Source organism: Scyliorhinus torazame, chromosome 21 (assembly GCF_047496885.1).
Source record: "Scyliorhinus torazame isolate Kashiwa2021f chromosome 21, sScyTor2.1, whole genome shotgun sequence".
NCBI classification, from domain to species: Eukaryota; Metazoa; Chordata; class Chondrichthyes; order Carcharhiniformes; family Scyliorhinidae; genus Scyliorhinus; species Scyliorhinus torazame.
In genome coordinates this window covers 35,308,547-35,321,623 of record NC_092727.1, presented here as the reverse complement: position 1 = coordinate 35,321,623, position 13,077 = coordinate 35,308,547, and the positions used below count along the sequence as shown (strand labels likewise).

Genomic DNA, 13,077 nt, shown 5'->3' with positions numbered 1-13,077 from the left:
GCTGTTGGAAGGAAATAAATGTGTGTTTGTGAAGAAGGAGCAGAACTTTAGACTCTTCATATCACAGCAACTAAAACGTCTAACACCGATACTCTGCCTCCCGTCCATCTGAGTTCCCGACGGCGTGGGCCACGTGTGATCTCATCCATTGGGAACTCGGCGTGGTGGCTGTGGACTCAGTCCAGCGGCGCCACTATTGGGGAAGGGCCGATCTGCAAGCTGGGGGGGATCTTATTCGGGGCTGGGGGCACTGTGGGGGGTGGTTTGGGGCGCGTGAGCTGGCCAAAGGGGGGACTTTTTCACTGGCCGGGTCCGCAAGCGGCCTCCGCCATTTTGCACGGCGCGGCCGCTGCAGGCCGCCAACATGTGCATGCACGGCCACGGACATGGCAATTCTCCGGGGTGTATAGGCAGCTAGACCCAGATGCCCTACGCTCCTGTCCTGCTAGCCCCCAGCAAAACGGAGAATCGGTGGCCGTTTTACGCCGGTTTTCCTGGCATAAAACGCCACTGTTCCCATGCCGACGTGGGGATACAGCCCCAAAATTGGAGAATTCAGCCCCTGATTTATTAATTGAATTTAAATTCCACCAGCTGTTGTGGTGGGGTTTGAACACATGGATGCAGAGCATTAGCCTGGGCCTCAGCATTATTACTCCAGCAACATTAACTCTACACCATCATCTTCCCGAACATTTATCAAACAGAACAAATGATACGGCAGCAGAAGTGAAAGCCAGTTAGGCATTGATAAATTACAGCTGATGCTGGATTAATTAAAAGGTTGCATGAATTCTAATTCTGGAATTCCATTCTCCCTATACTCACACTCCAATATTTGCTTGATATTTGATTATTGTTCAGCCATTGAGAATTTCTATTTGAATAATAAAGAAGTCACTAAGGGAACTGGGTTACACAGTGGGTTAGAGTGTCTGTCACCTCTAGGATCAGGATTTAAATTAATTCCAGACTGATGAGATCTGTATCTTTCTCTTCCAGTTGTAAGATTCGTAAGAAAAATGAGCTGGGATTAACATGTTACTAATTGACACGATGAATGCATAACACAGGATTGCCTATAAATCAATGCAAATTGATATTAAATTGACAGTCTCACTCTATCTTAAACTTGGAGTTAGGAGAAACAGAGATAGAAGTTGACATTGTTATTCTGAAAATGGATTTATACATCTACTATGTCGTGTATGGGAACTAGGAATACAAAATGTGAAAAATTAGTTCCATTTTGTAAATTTTGTGTACGCATTGAGAAAAAAATAGAGAGCCATGCACAGGGTATGTGTGCAAATATACTGAGTGATTTGAAGTGTGAGTCACCTTGAATGAAGGAAGCTGAGTTCAATCTGTGCTATGTTGGAAGTAGCTCAAACTGGAGAAATTGCCCTCTACATTCAAAAGAAAGCAAAATACTGCTTTAAAATGAAAACAGAATATGCAAGAGACCATTTCAACTCAGCATCTTCTCTCATGCCAACATATCTATCGTCGGCTCCAATGCTCCAGTGGTGCCCAACTCAAAATGGAAGAACAACACTTCATTTTTCGATTAGGCACGTTACAGCCTTCTGGACTCAATATTAAGTTCGACAACTTCAGACTGTGAACTTTCCCCTCCTCCTTGACCCCCACGCCACTTTTTTTTCCATTTTTTGGTTCCCTTGGCCTGTCCCAATACAACTCCACACTTTCCCCACAGGACCACCTGTCCTTTGTTGTTCAATCTTGTTTCAACTGAGCATTAACCTTTGCTCTTCTAGTAACACATTCTGCCATCTTCCCATTATGCCACTATTAACACTCTTCAGTCCTTAATGGCACCATTAACACACCCTGGGCGGGATTCTCCCCTACCTGGCGGGGCGGGGGGTCCCGGTGCCGTGGACCACTCTGGCGTCGGGACGCCCCAAAGGTGCGGAATCCTCCGCACCTTCAGGAGCTAGGCCCGCCCCGGAGTGGTTTGCGCCCCACAGGCCGGTGGGAAAGGGGCTTGGCGCCACGCCAACCGCCGCCCGAAGGGCCTCCGCCAGCCGACGGAAGTTGGCGCATGCGCGGGAGCACCAGCATGTGCTGGCGTCATCCCGGCGCATGCGCGGGAGGGTTCGTCTCCTCATCGGCCATGGCGGAGGACCACAGCGGCTGATGCAGAGGAATAGAGTGCCCCCACGGCATAGGCCCGCCCGCGGATCGGTGGGCCGCGATCGCAGGCCAGGCCACCGTGGGGGCACCTCCCAGGGCCAGATCCCCCCGTGCCCCTCCCCCAAAACCCTGGAGGCCGCCCGTGCCGCCAGGTCCCACCGGTAAGGACTTACTCCAATTTATGCCGGCGGGACTGGCAAAAAATGGGCGGGACTTCGGCCCATCGCGGGGGGAGAATTTGGGCAGCCCCGGGGCCCATTGAGTCGCGCCGGACCCTGCCATTCTCCGAGGCGGGGGCGGGATTCACGCCGACCCCCGGCGATTCTCCGACCCGGCGGGGGGGTCGGAGAATCCCGCCCCCTTTGTCTAATGTCCATGACATCTTTGTCAATCTCCCTTTAGCTCCAACCAATCCCTGACCGTGTATTATGCCCCACCCCCTATCCAACTATATAATTCAGTCCATTTACATCCCTCTTCAGTTCCGCAGAAGTGTCATATGGACTCGAAAAGTTAACTCGGTTTCTCTGCCAGACCTGCTGAGTTTATCCAGCATTTTCTGTTTTTATTGCCCTCTTCACTGCTTGATGGGGAGTGATCTGGTGGGAAGATCACTGCCCTTTGTAGCCTGCGTTTATGACCAACTCAATAAAATCAACCATGGACTTACAGTGTATTTGTTCATGAATGATTAAGACAAAGTGGTTCAGTGCCAAAGTCTGAGATATTTTTCCAAGGCTGTCATTTAAATTCACCTGTCAGAGAAAACAAATGATTAGACAGAGCAGTGTATTCCATACGCATTACACTTTTGAAGTTGTGACAAGTCACAATATTGCCAACTACCTTCATGACAAAATTAAAGTGAGGAATATTTTTTCTTGCAAGTCGGACACTTCTGAAGATGATACACTTCACAGGTTAAACGGTTATGTTCACCCATTCAGTAATAATCATATTGATAGTGACCACCCAGCAAAGATATTCTTCTGCCCAAACAGGTAAGGATAAGTAAATGTGTATTGATTGGCTGATTGAGTTGTACAAATGGTAAAGAGAGGCAAGAAGGTACACAGTTTACCTTAGATAGAATGCATTATAGCAATCAAATGAAAATATACTTCTCTGGAAAAGTTATGTTTTGAGTTGAAATGGAAATAAAACACAAGTAGAAAAACCGTCAAAACATTCCCACAACAAAAGTTTGTTTAGACATTAGGACAGTCATTTTGAAGCATTTTCAACTTAGATATTTGTATTCTTGAAGTACACTCTAGTACTACAGCAATAAAGGCATTTGAATAGCAGGAGTGGTTTTATTTCTGTAATGTGAGCCTGAAGCCGAATTTCTCAGTTTGGAAGACTAAGTGCTGATGAATGCAGTTCGCCTTCCATTGGGGGTGCTATTTGTGGAGCAATTTAGGACATGCTAATGGGCCAGCACTCTGTTCATGTGAATCTGGAGCAATTCTTATTCCCGCTGGAGTTGGATTCACTGGGGCCAGAACTGGTGCTGGAGAGCTTGACAAGTTGGAGCTGCTTATAAACACTTCAGTCCCCACACACTCTCATTCCAGCCAAGAAGATGACACAAAGGAGACCTGCCCCAAGATTCAGAGTCAGATCTTGATCGAATGCTAGATGCAGTGGAGGAGAGGCAGGAGGCCCTCTTCCCCAGGAGGCTTGACCCGCTATTATCAGGCCCAGCCGGAGGTGGCTGAGGCAGTCAGTGCTGCCAGGCGGTCTGCCACACAGTGCAGAAAAAGGATGAAACTCCTTCAGGACAGCTTGGATGAATACCACTTCTGTTCCCCTGGCATCAGTCCTGTCCCTCACTCCCCACATCTCACCCCCACTCCCATAGAGGTCAATCAAAACCCACCTGCCTGCATCGACCTGCACCAAACCCCAACCCCATTTGGCCAGGTGCCTTGCACACACATGCCGCTAACTGCAAAAAAAACCCGTGCAACTCATCTCCATACATCTCATCATGTCCTTTATGTGTTCCCTAGGAAAAGGCAGTCCATAACAGAAGAGAGTGGGAGACCAGAGAGGGCATCCCAGACCTCAGGGCTCTAACTTCCATGAATGAGAGGGCACTGGTAGCCACAGTATTAATATGGCTAATCCATTTCAGTTTCTGATGTACGGTAACTCCCAGGATGTTAATTGTGGGCGATTCAGTAATGGTAATGCCATTGAATGTCAAAGGGTGATGGTTATATCCTCTCTTAAAGGAGATGGTCATTGCCTGGAACTTGTGTGGCACGATTGTAACTTGCCACTTGTCAGCCCGAGCCTGGATATTGTCCAGGTCTTGCTGCATTTTGGCATGGACTGCTTCATTAACTGAGGAGTCATGAATGGTGCTGAGCATTGTGCTATCATCCGCAAACATCCACACTTCTGACCTTATGATGGAAAGGAGGTCATTGATGAAGCAGCTGAAGATTGTTTGGGCCAGGAAAATACCCTGAGGAATACCTGCAGTGATGTCCTGGAACTGAGACGATTAACCTCCAACCACCACAACCATCGTCCTTTGTGCCAGGTATGACTCCAACCAGAGGAAAGTTTTCCGCCTGATTCCCATTGACTCCAGTTTAATTTGGGCTCCTTGACCCAGTCAAATGCTGCCTTGATGTTAAGGGCAGTCACTCTCACCTCACCTCCGGAGTTCAGCTCTTTTGTCCATGTTTGAACCAAGGCTGTAATGAGGTCAGGAGGTGAGTGACCCTGGTGGCACCCAAACTGAGCATCCGTGAGCAGGTTATTGATGAGTAAGTGCCGCTTGATAGCAATGTTAATGACTCCTTCTTTCACTTTGCTGATGATGGAGAGTAGACAGATAGGGCGGTAATTGGCTTGGTTAGATTTGTCCTGTTTCTTGTGTATAGGACCCACCTGTGTAATGAGAGAGATAGTGGCATAGTGGTATTATCACTGCACTAGTTAACCAGAAAGAGTAAGGCTCTGGGACCCACGTTCAAATCCCGCCATTGCAGATGGTGAAATTTAAATTGATTAAAAATCTGGAATTAAAAAGTCTAATGATGACCATGAAACCATTGTCGATTGTCACAAAAGCCCATTTGGTTCACTAATGTCCTTTAGGGAAGGAAATCTGTCATCCTTCCCAGTCTGGCCTACATGTGACTCCAGATACACAGCAATACAGTTGACTCTTAATTGCCCCCTCAAGGACAATTAGGGATGGACAATAAATGCTGGCGGAGCCAGCAATGCCCATGTCCCATGAACACATTTTTTTTTAAATTCCACATTTGCTGGGTAGATGCCAGTGTTGCAGCTGTACTGGAACAACTTGGCTAGAGGTGTGGCAAGTTCTGGAGTACAAGTACTATTGCTGGAATATTGTCAGGGCCCATAGCCTTTGCTGTATTCAATGCCTTCAGCCGTTTCTTGATATCATGTGGAGTGAATCGTATTGACTGACTACTGACATCTGTGATGCTGGGGACTTCCTAAGGAGACCGAGATGGATCATCCACTATGGTTGAAGATTGTTGCGAATGCCACAACTTTGTCTTTTGCACATATGTGCTGGGCTCCTCCATCATTGAGGATGGGGAAATTTGTGGAGCCTCCTCCTCCAGTGAGTTTTTAATTGTCCACCGCATTCACGGTTGGATGTGGCAGGACTGCAGAGCTTAGATCTAAAGCTTTTGTTGTGGAATCACTTAGCTCTGTCTATTACTTGCTGCTTATGCTGTTTGGCACACAAGTAGCTTCACCAGGTTGAAATCTCATTTTTCGGTATGCCTGATGTTGATCCTGCCATGCTCTCCCACACACTCCATTGAACCAGGGTTGATCCCCTGACTTGGTGGTAATGGTAGAGTGGAAGATATGCCATTTTGTGAGGTTGCAGGATGTGGTTTAATACAATTCTGCTGCTGCTGATGGCCCACAGTGCCTCATGGATGCCCAGTCTTTAGTTGCTAGATCTGTTCGAAGCCTATCCCATTTAGCATGTGCCACACAACACAGTGAAGGGTATCCTCAATGTGAAGTCGGGACTTTTTCTCCACAAGGACTGTGCGGTAGTCACTTCTACCGATCAAGTATGTTTATCTCTCTTGTTGGTTCCCTCACTACCTGCTGCAGTCCCAGTCTAGCAGCTAGACCTGGCCAGCTCGGTCTGCAGTGGTTCAAGCAAGCCACACTTGGTGATGGACATTGAAGTCCCCCACCCAGAACATATTCTGTGCCCTTGCCACCCTCAGTGATTCCTCCAAGTGGTGTTCAACGTGGAGGAATACTGACTGATTAGCTGATGATGGCTGGTACGTGGTAATCAGCAGGATGTTTCCTTGCCCATGTTTAACCTGAAACCATGAGGTCTAGAGTCGATGTTGAGGACTCCCAGGACAACTCCTTCCCGATTGTATACCACTGTGCTGCCACCACGGCTGGGTCTGTCCTGCCGGTGAGACAGGATATACCCAGGAATGGTGATAGTGCTGTCTGGGACATTGTCTGTAAGTAATGATTCTGTGAGTATGCCTATGTCAGGCTGCTGCTTAACAAGTCTGTGAGACCACTCTCCCAACTTTGGCACAAGCCCCCAGATGTTAGTAATTTGTCAAGTTTTAAATTCAAATTAGATTTTTTGAACCATGTCAAGTGAAAGATAAATCAGCATTAAAACTGTAGCTAGCCATTATTTTGGAAGCCACACTGATTTCCTCAATATACTGTCAGGATAAGTTGCAACCTTGCAAAGTGCATATCTAGTTTGTAAAGAGAATTCCCTACCTTTTTGTACTGCTGGTAAATGATTTTGGACACTGGATCTGTAAGCTGCAATTTATCTTCTTTAACTGACGACATAACATTCCCGAGAGTGACTAAACCGAGTATTACGCTGCAGATAAATTAAAAAACAATAATCACCCATTTGCATAACCGTCAAAATATCAATAATGATATTAAGCTGTCAAACGATATTGGGTGTACCTGATGTTTCCACAATCAACCAGTGTAATATTTCATGTATTCAGTGGTATAATGGACATATTGGCTGAATCATATGAGTATTCCTCTGTGTCTTTGCAAAGTTAAAAACCAGCCTCAAACTCAATTCCTTCTACTTTGCCTTCAGTCTTGCAAGCTATGGGATTCGAAAGTTAGTTACAGACTGAGGGGTGGGGGACAAAGGTCAACGGTCAGCAGTTGTAATTAACTTGGAACGATCAAAGAGAAGAGGAAAGATCATCATCAGGTCATTTTAGCAATCGCTTCGAAGTTCAGAATAATTTTTCCTGCACATATTTTCAGCCGTGGACTATCTGTTTCTGATAATATAATCATCTTTATTCGTATGACAAGTAGGTTTACATTAACACTACAATGAAGTTACTGTGAAAAGCCCCTAGTCGCCACACTCCGGTGCTTGATCATGTACACTGAGGGAGAATTCAGAATGTCCTATTCACCGAACAGGCACGTCTTTCGGGACTTGTGGGAGGAAATCGGAGCACCCGGAGGAAACCCACGCAGGCACAGGGTGAACATGCAGGCTCCGCACAGACAGTGACCCAAGCCGGGAATTGGACCTGGGTCCTGGTGCTGTGAAGCAACAGGGCTAACCACTGTGCTACCATTGTATCTAAAACAGTAAGTTCAGTAAACCAGACATCATTGTCAATTATGGATGCTAAGCAATCTTAACATTTGAGGGAGAAAGGAAGGTAGTGACATGAATCTGACATTCACAGATGGTTTTAAGTTTACTACTTGATGCAAGATCAAAGAGAGGCAGAGTAGATTTGCAACGAAACAGTACAAAGATGTGCAGTTTAGGTGAATTGGCCACACTAAATTGCCCCTTAATGTCCAAAGATTAGTTGGGGTTACAGGGAAATGGTAGGCAATTGGGCCTAGGAAGAATACTCTATCGGAGGCAGTGACGACTCCATGGTCTGAATGGCCTCCTTCTGCACTTTAGGATTCTAGATTCTATGATTGAACAACAACAAAACCTTTAACCTCGTGAAGCACTCCAATGCCAGATTTTCCTTTACACTCAAGTCAATGGGGTTACGGGGAACTAACAAATGGAAAACATTTTGTTTCCAGCAGGAACAGTTAAATTTAGGGAGGCTTGGTGGCACAGTGGTTAGCACTGCAACATCACAGCTCAATTCTGGCCTCGGATGACTATCCGTGTGGAGTTTGCACTTTTTCCCTGTGTGGGTTTCCTCCGAGTGCTCCGGTTTTCTCCCACTGTCCAAAGATGTGAAGGTTGGGTGGATTGGCCATGCTAAATTGCCCCTTAGTGTCCAAAAAGGTTAGGTGGTATTACTGAGTTACAGGAATAGGGTGGAGGCATGGGCTTAAGTAGGATGCTCTTTCCAAGATCCAGTGCAGACTGGATGGGCCAAATGACCTCCTTCTGCACTGTAAATTCTATGATTCTATGATCCCCATGCACCATGTAAATATTGCCATAGAAAATCTGCTGTTATGTTTAAATTATATAATTATTTTATATATAATTAATCAACTCAGTTCTATGAATACCTGCAACAAAGGTGTTTTGAAAGAAAAAAATTGACCATTCCCTCAGGTGAAGATTGCACGTTCTCCCCGTGTCTGTGTAGGTTTCCTCCGGGTACTTCCATTTCCTCCCACAGTCCAAAGCTGTGCAGGTTAGATGGGTTGGCTGTGCTAAATTGCCCCTTAATGTCCAAAAGATTAGTTGGGGTGACTGGGTTACGGGGATAGGGTGGGAGAGTGGGTCTAGTTAGGGTGTTCTTTCAGAGAATTGGTGCAGACCCGATAGGCCGAATGGCCTCCTTATCCACTGCTGGGATTCTATGATTCTATGATTTACTAGTAAAGGGAATGTATCTTTAGAACTTTAAAAGTTTTTGTTTGGAATTTAGTTATTCAATGAATTTACGTTTGAACCAACTCTAATTGGTGTTCTAGGTTAGTGACCAGTCTGCACTGAACAATGTCTCAAATTAAATATTAACCACAGTGCATGCTCCTAATTGTCTTTCTCACTGAAAGGTTGCATTTCAAAAAAGGATTTTAAAAATCTAGTCATACACAAAATATGAATGTTTAAGTAGTTGCAGACAATAATAGGAAACTGAATGTCAGATTTTGGGAATTTCATATCCACATCTAATATCCTTTAGCTATGTACGCGATGCAATTAATTGGTCCTCGGTATAAAATTCTCAGTTTCACCACAAATTAATACTTGGGACAGTGCCTACCCACTGGAGTCAACAACCACTGCATTGTCCATGCTATTCGCTTTGAGAATCTGGATGATGTCCTGACAGGTGATTGTTGGAAGGACAGTCAGAGTTGGGGGAAGCTTCATCTGATTAATCGGTACACCCCACCAGCTACAAGGACCAAAAGAAACCACGCGTCAATTCAATTAATAAAAGAGTTGAGATGATGTATCGCAAAACTCCCTGCCACTCCAAATATAATTCTGGTAGTCTCTAGAATACTTCACAGTGGCCTTAAGTGTAAATCATTTAGCTGGGTCAAATAACTCTCTCTAAGTTTATAAGAACAGAAGTCCTTGAAGCAGGAATAGGCAATTCAGCCCCTCGAGCCTGACCCGCCATTCACTGAGATCATGACTGATCTCATTGCCACCTCGACTCGACCTTCCTGCCCACTCACCATTAGTCTTCATCCTGCTACTATTTAAAAACCCATCTAGCTCCTCTATACATGTTTCATGTTCCGGCATCCACTGCACTCTGAGCTGGAGAATTGCACAGATTCACGTCCCTTTTGGTGAAGTAATTCCTCCTAATTTATGTTTTAAATCATCCACCACTTAGCCTAAAACCTTGCTTGGCCTCTCATGCTAGAATATCCAACAAGGGACAACATCTGCTTTATGCCGACCCTGTCAACCCTTTTTACATCTTCCATTCCTCAATTAGATCTCCTCTCATTCTCCTAAACTCCAGTAAGCCAAAACTGTTTAATCTATCTTCATAAGGCATGGTAAGAATATTCACATAAAATATAAAAAATAAATATTTACATTTCAAATATTTAGCAACCATTGCGACTCCTTACGTTCTGATACATTGGCCACACCACGTGAACATGTACATTTGGCAAAGCTGCCAATATTTTATTCAGATCGACAATTGAAGTAACTTATCTCTAATTTTGCAGTGGAGGAGTTGTTCCCTCAGACATTTACTTCTGACGGTGAGTGCAAATTTCTGTTTATAATTGCCTGACAAGTGAGACAGAGAATTAGGATAAAAGCAAATTACTGCGGATGCTAGAATTTGAAACAAGAACAGAAAATGCTGGACAATCTCAGCAGGTCTGACAGCATCTGTGGAGAGAGAACGGAGCTAACGTTTTGACTCTTTGTCAAAGCTGGAGAGAACTGGATGTAGGATGAGATTTATACTGTTGTGGCGGTGTGGCGGGGGGGGTGTGGGGGCAGGGGGGGCGGGGGGGATGCAGAGCGAGAGAGATCATGGAGCAATGGGGCTGGATAGAGGACCAGCGATAGATGGAATTAGACAACGTTGTTGGCTGTGATTCACCGGAAATTGTTTTTCCCAAGTCCAGTTTCGAGCGTGTTTGGCAGAGTGTTTCTCGGTGGCTGCAGTGTCGAGATTAACACCACTGGGCAGCACAGTGGCACAGTGGGTTAGCCCTGTTGCCTCACGGCGCTGAGGTCCCAGGTTCAATCCCGGCTCTGGGTCACTCTCCGTTTGGAGTTTGCACATTCTCCCTCTGTCTGCGTGGGTTTCGCCCCCACAACCCAAAGATGTGCAGGCTAACTGGACTTGCCACGCTAAATTGGCCCTTAATTAGTAAAAATGAATTGGATACTCTAAATTTTTTAAAAAAGAGATTGACACCATGATTCAATGGAACCAAGCCATTTCTTTGAGCCTTGAGGAGTTTCTCCCCAGCATGGCCACATTTAGGAGGTTTTTTTAGTGAGCTCACCAGCAGGGCCAGCTCCTCACAGATGGGGCACCATTTTGAAATCCTGCCACAATATACACACATTTGCCACCCCCCTACCCCCCACCTTCAGGACCCTGCTTTCAGGACACCCGTCCCTTCACCCTCCCCCCCCCCCCCCCCAATCTTTTGTTGGCCCCTTCAAACACCCCTCACCTCCCGTTTCATGGGCATGGCCCCCCAGGCTCTGACTCATGGCAGTGTGAATCTGGCAACCGGGAACCTTGGCACCACCAATGTGCCAGCCTGGCATGTTCCCTGTTAGTGCCAACCAGGTGCCTTCGCACTGACAGTCTGGCAGGTCTCCTGGTACCCTGTTACTGCCAACCGGGCACCCTGGCACTACCAGCGTGGAGCCTAATTTGGGACTCTCACGCGATTCACCCGGCATGGTGGGAAAATCGAACCCACTGTGGACAAAAAGGCAAAGGATATCTAAATGGTGGTGATAATGACTAAGAAGGGTGCTGATAGTGGCGCATTAAGAGATCAGAACGTGTTAATAGCAGATCAGAGGTAACCATTGTGTTCCAGAACAATTGGAAACAGGGAGTAGATGGCCCTAGTGGGGTAGGGTGTGTGTGTGTGGGGGGGGGGGGGGGGGGGGGGAGATAATGGTGAGAGAAAAAGGTATCAGGGGAAGAAATGAAAATAAATTGATGGAAATAAAAATGGGGTGAAGGTGGAGAAGAGATTTCACAGTCTGAAGTTGGTGAACTCAATGTTAAGTCGGGAAGGCTGTAACGTGCCCAATTGGAAGATGAGGTGCTGTTCCTCCAAAGAATTGTTTGATTTCTAAATTGCCCCTTAATTAGTAAAAATGAATTGGATACTCAGCACATAGGAGAACCAATCAGCTAACTTTAATTCTGTACCTCTCTTGATTACACTCTGCCGTGAGGAATCCTTTCTCTTCCATCCAATGGTCACTGAGGAATTTTGACCTATGTTAGTGCAAGTTGAAGAACAAATTAATAGAAATCCACAGTTAATTTTCAAAAATGCAAGCATATATGCTCAACGCTGGATGATTTTCCTTAGGTTGTTACTAAAATGTCATCAAAAAGCTTCCCAAATGTCAATAATTTTATGTAATCTTTTCATTGAAATATTTTTATCAATCCTGCTAAACTTTACTGTATTTATAAAGCCACCAAACAGGTTGAGTAACAACTGGCAAATCCTTCCAACACGCACCAATGGCAGGCGGTAAGATTGAACTACGGACAGACAGTCACCCAAGGCTGGAATGGAAGCCTGGTCCCTGGCACTATGAGACATCAGAGATAACCACTGTGCCACCATGCCATTCAAACGTATTGTATACTTTCAAGAATGCAAAGCGGCAATGCCTTGCATGCACAGGGGAGATTATCAGAAAATCTCCTTGTGTTTTCTTCTGAGCATTGAGGGGATTTATCTTTATACTCCCGGAGACTCCAAGATATCCCATGACTGTTAGTTACCCAAGTTTAAATTCAGCCCAATACACAACTTCCTTCTTAAACTTCCTCTTCCCTGAACCTCAGAATGATCTCTTACTTGCTTCAAGATGTTAAGATCAAATATTGGCATCATCTGTGCTAAAAGGTCGACTTCTCTGCTCATGGCTTGCTGCTAGATTACTCTGAATGGAATTCTGACAGGCTTCACTGTTTTGCGGTGATATCTCTGCACTAATGCCTCCCTACACTTCGGACAATATAAATACAATCAGGTACCTTGAACAGCTGTTGGTCAGGTAACTCTCCACAGAGAGTGGTGAAAAACTGGAGGGTGTTGTGTTATGTAATATGGAATAACACAAGCTGCCACTTGATGCAGTTTTGAGTAAAAGATGCTCCAGACTTTGAAGTGAGTTCAATGTGTTTTAGTGAACTATTAGCACAGTTCTCAATGAGTTTGACTCTC

The 13,077-nt window shown here is 45.5% G+C and overlaps 1 protein-coding gene across 5 annotated transcripts in view; it reads right to left on the bottom strand.

The window, feature by feature from the left end:
* LOC140398251 (cystathionine beta-synthase-like protein) overlaps window positions 1–13,077 on the bottom strand; it is a 96,727-nt gene that overhangs the window by 12,122 nt on the left and 71,528 nt on the right. For 2 of the 5 annotated variants that reach the window (XM_072486689.1, XM_072486690.1), the window contains 5 exons: window positions 12,042–12,110; window positions 9,417–9,551; window positions 6,943–7,051; window positions 4,648–5,067; window positions 2,831–2,915 (listed from right to left, as the gene is read on the bottom strand). In XM_072486689.1, the coding sequence (XP_072342790.1) occupies window positions 2,831–2,915; window positions 4,648–5,067; window positions 6,943–7,051; window positions 9,417–9,551; window positions 12,042–12,110 (818 nt within the window). The remainder of the gene's footprint in view (window positions 1–2,830; window positions 2,916–4,647; window positions 5,068–6,942; window positions 7,052–9,416; window positions 9,552–12,041; window positions 12,111–13,077) is intronic. The other 3 variants (XM_072486691.1, XM_072486692.1, XM_072486693.1) reach the window with 3 other exon arrangements.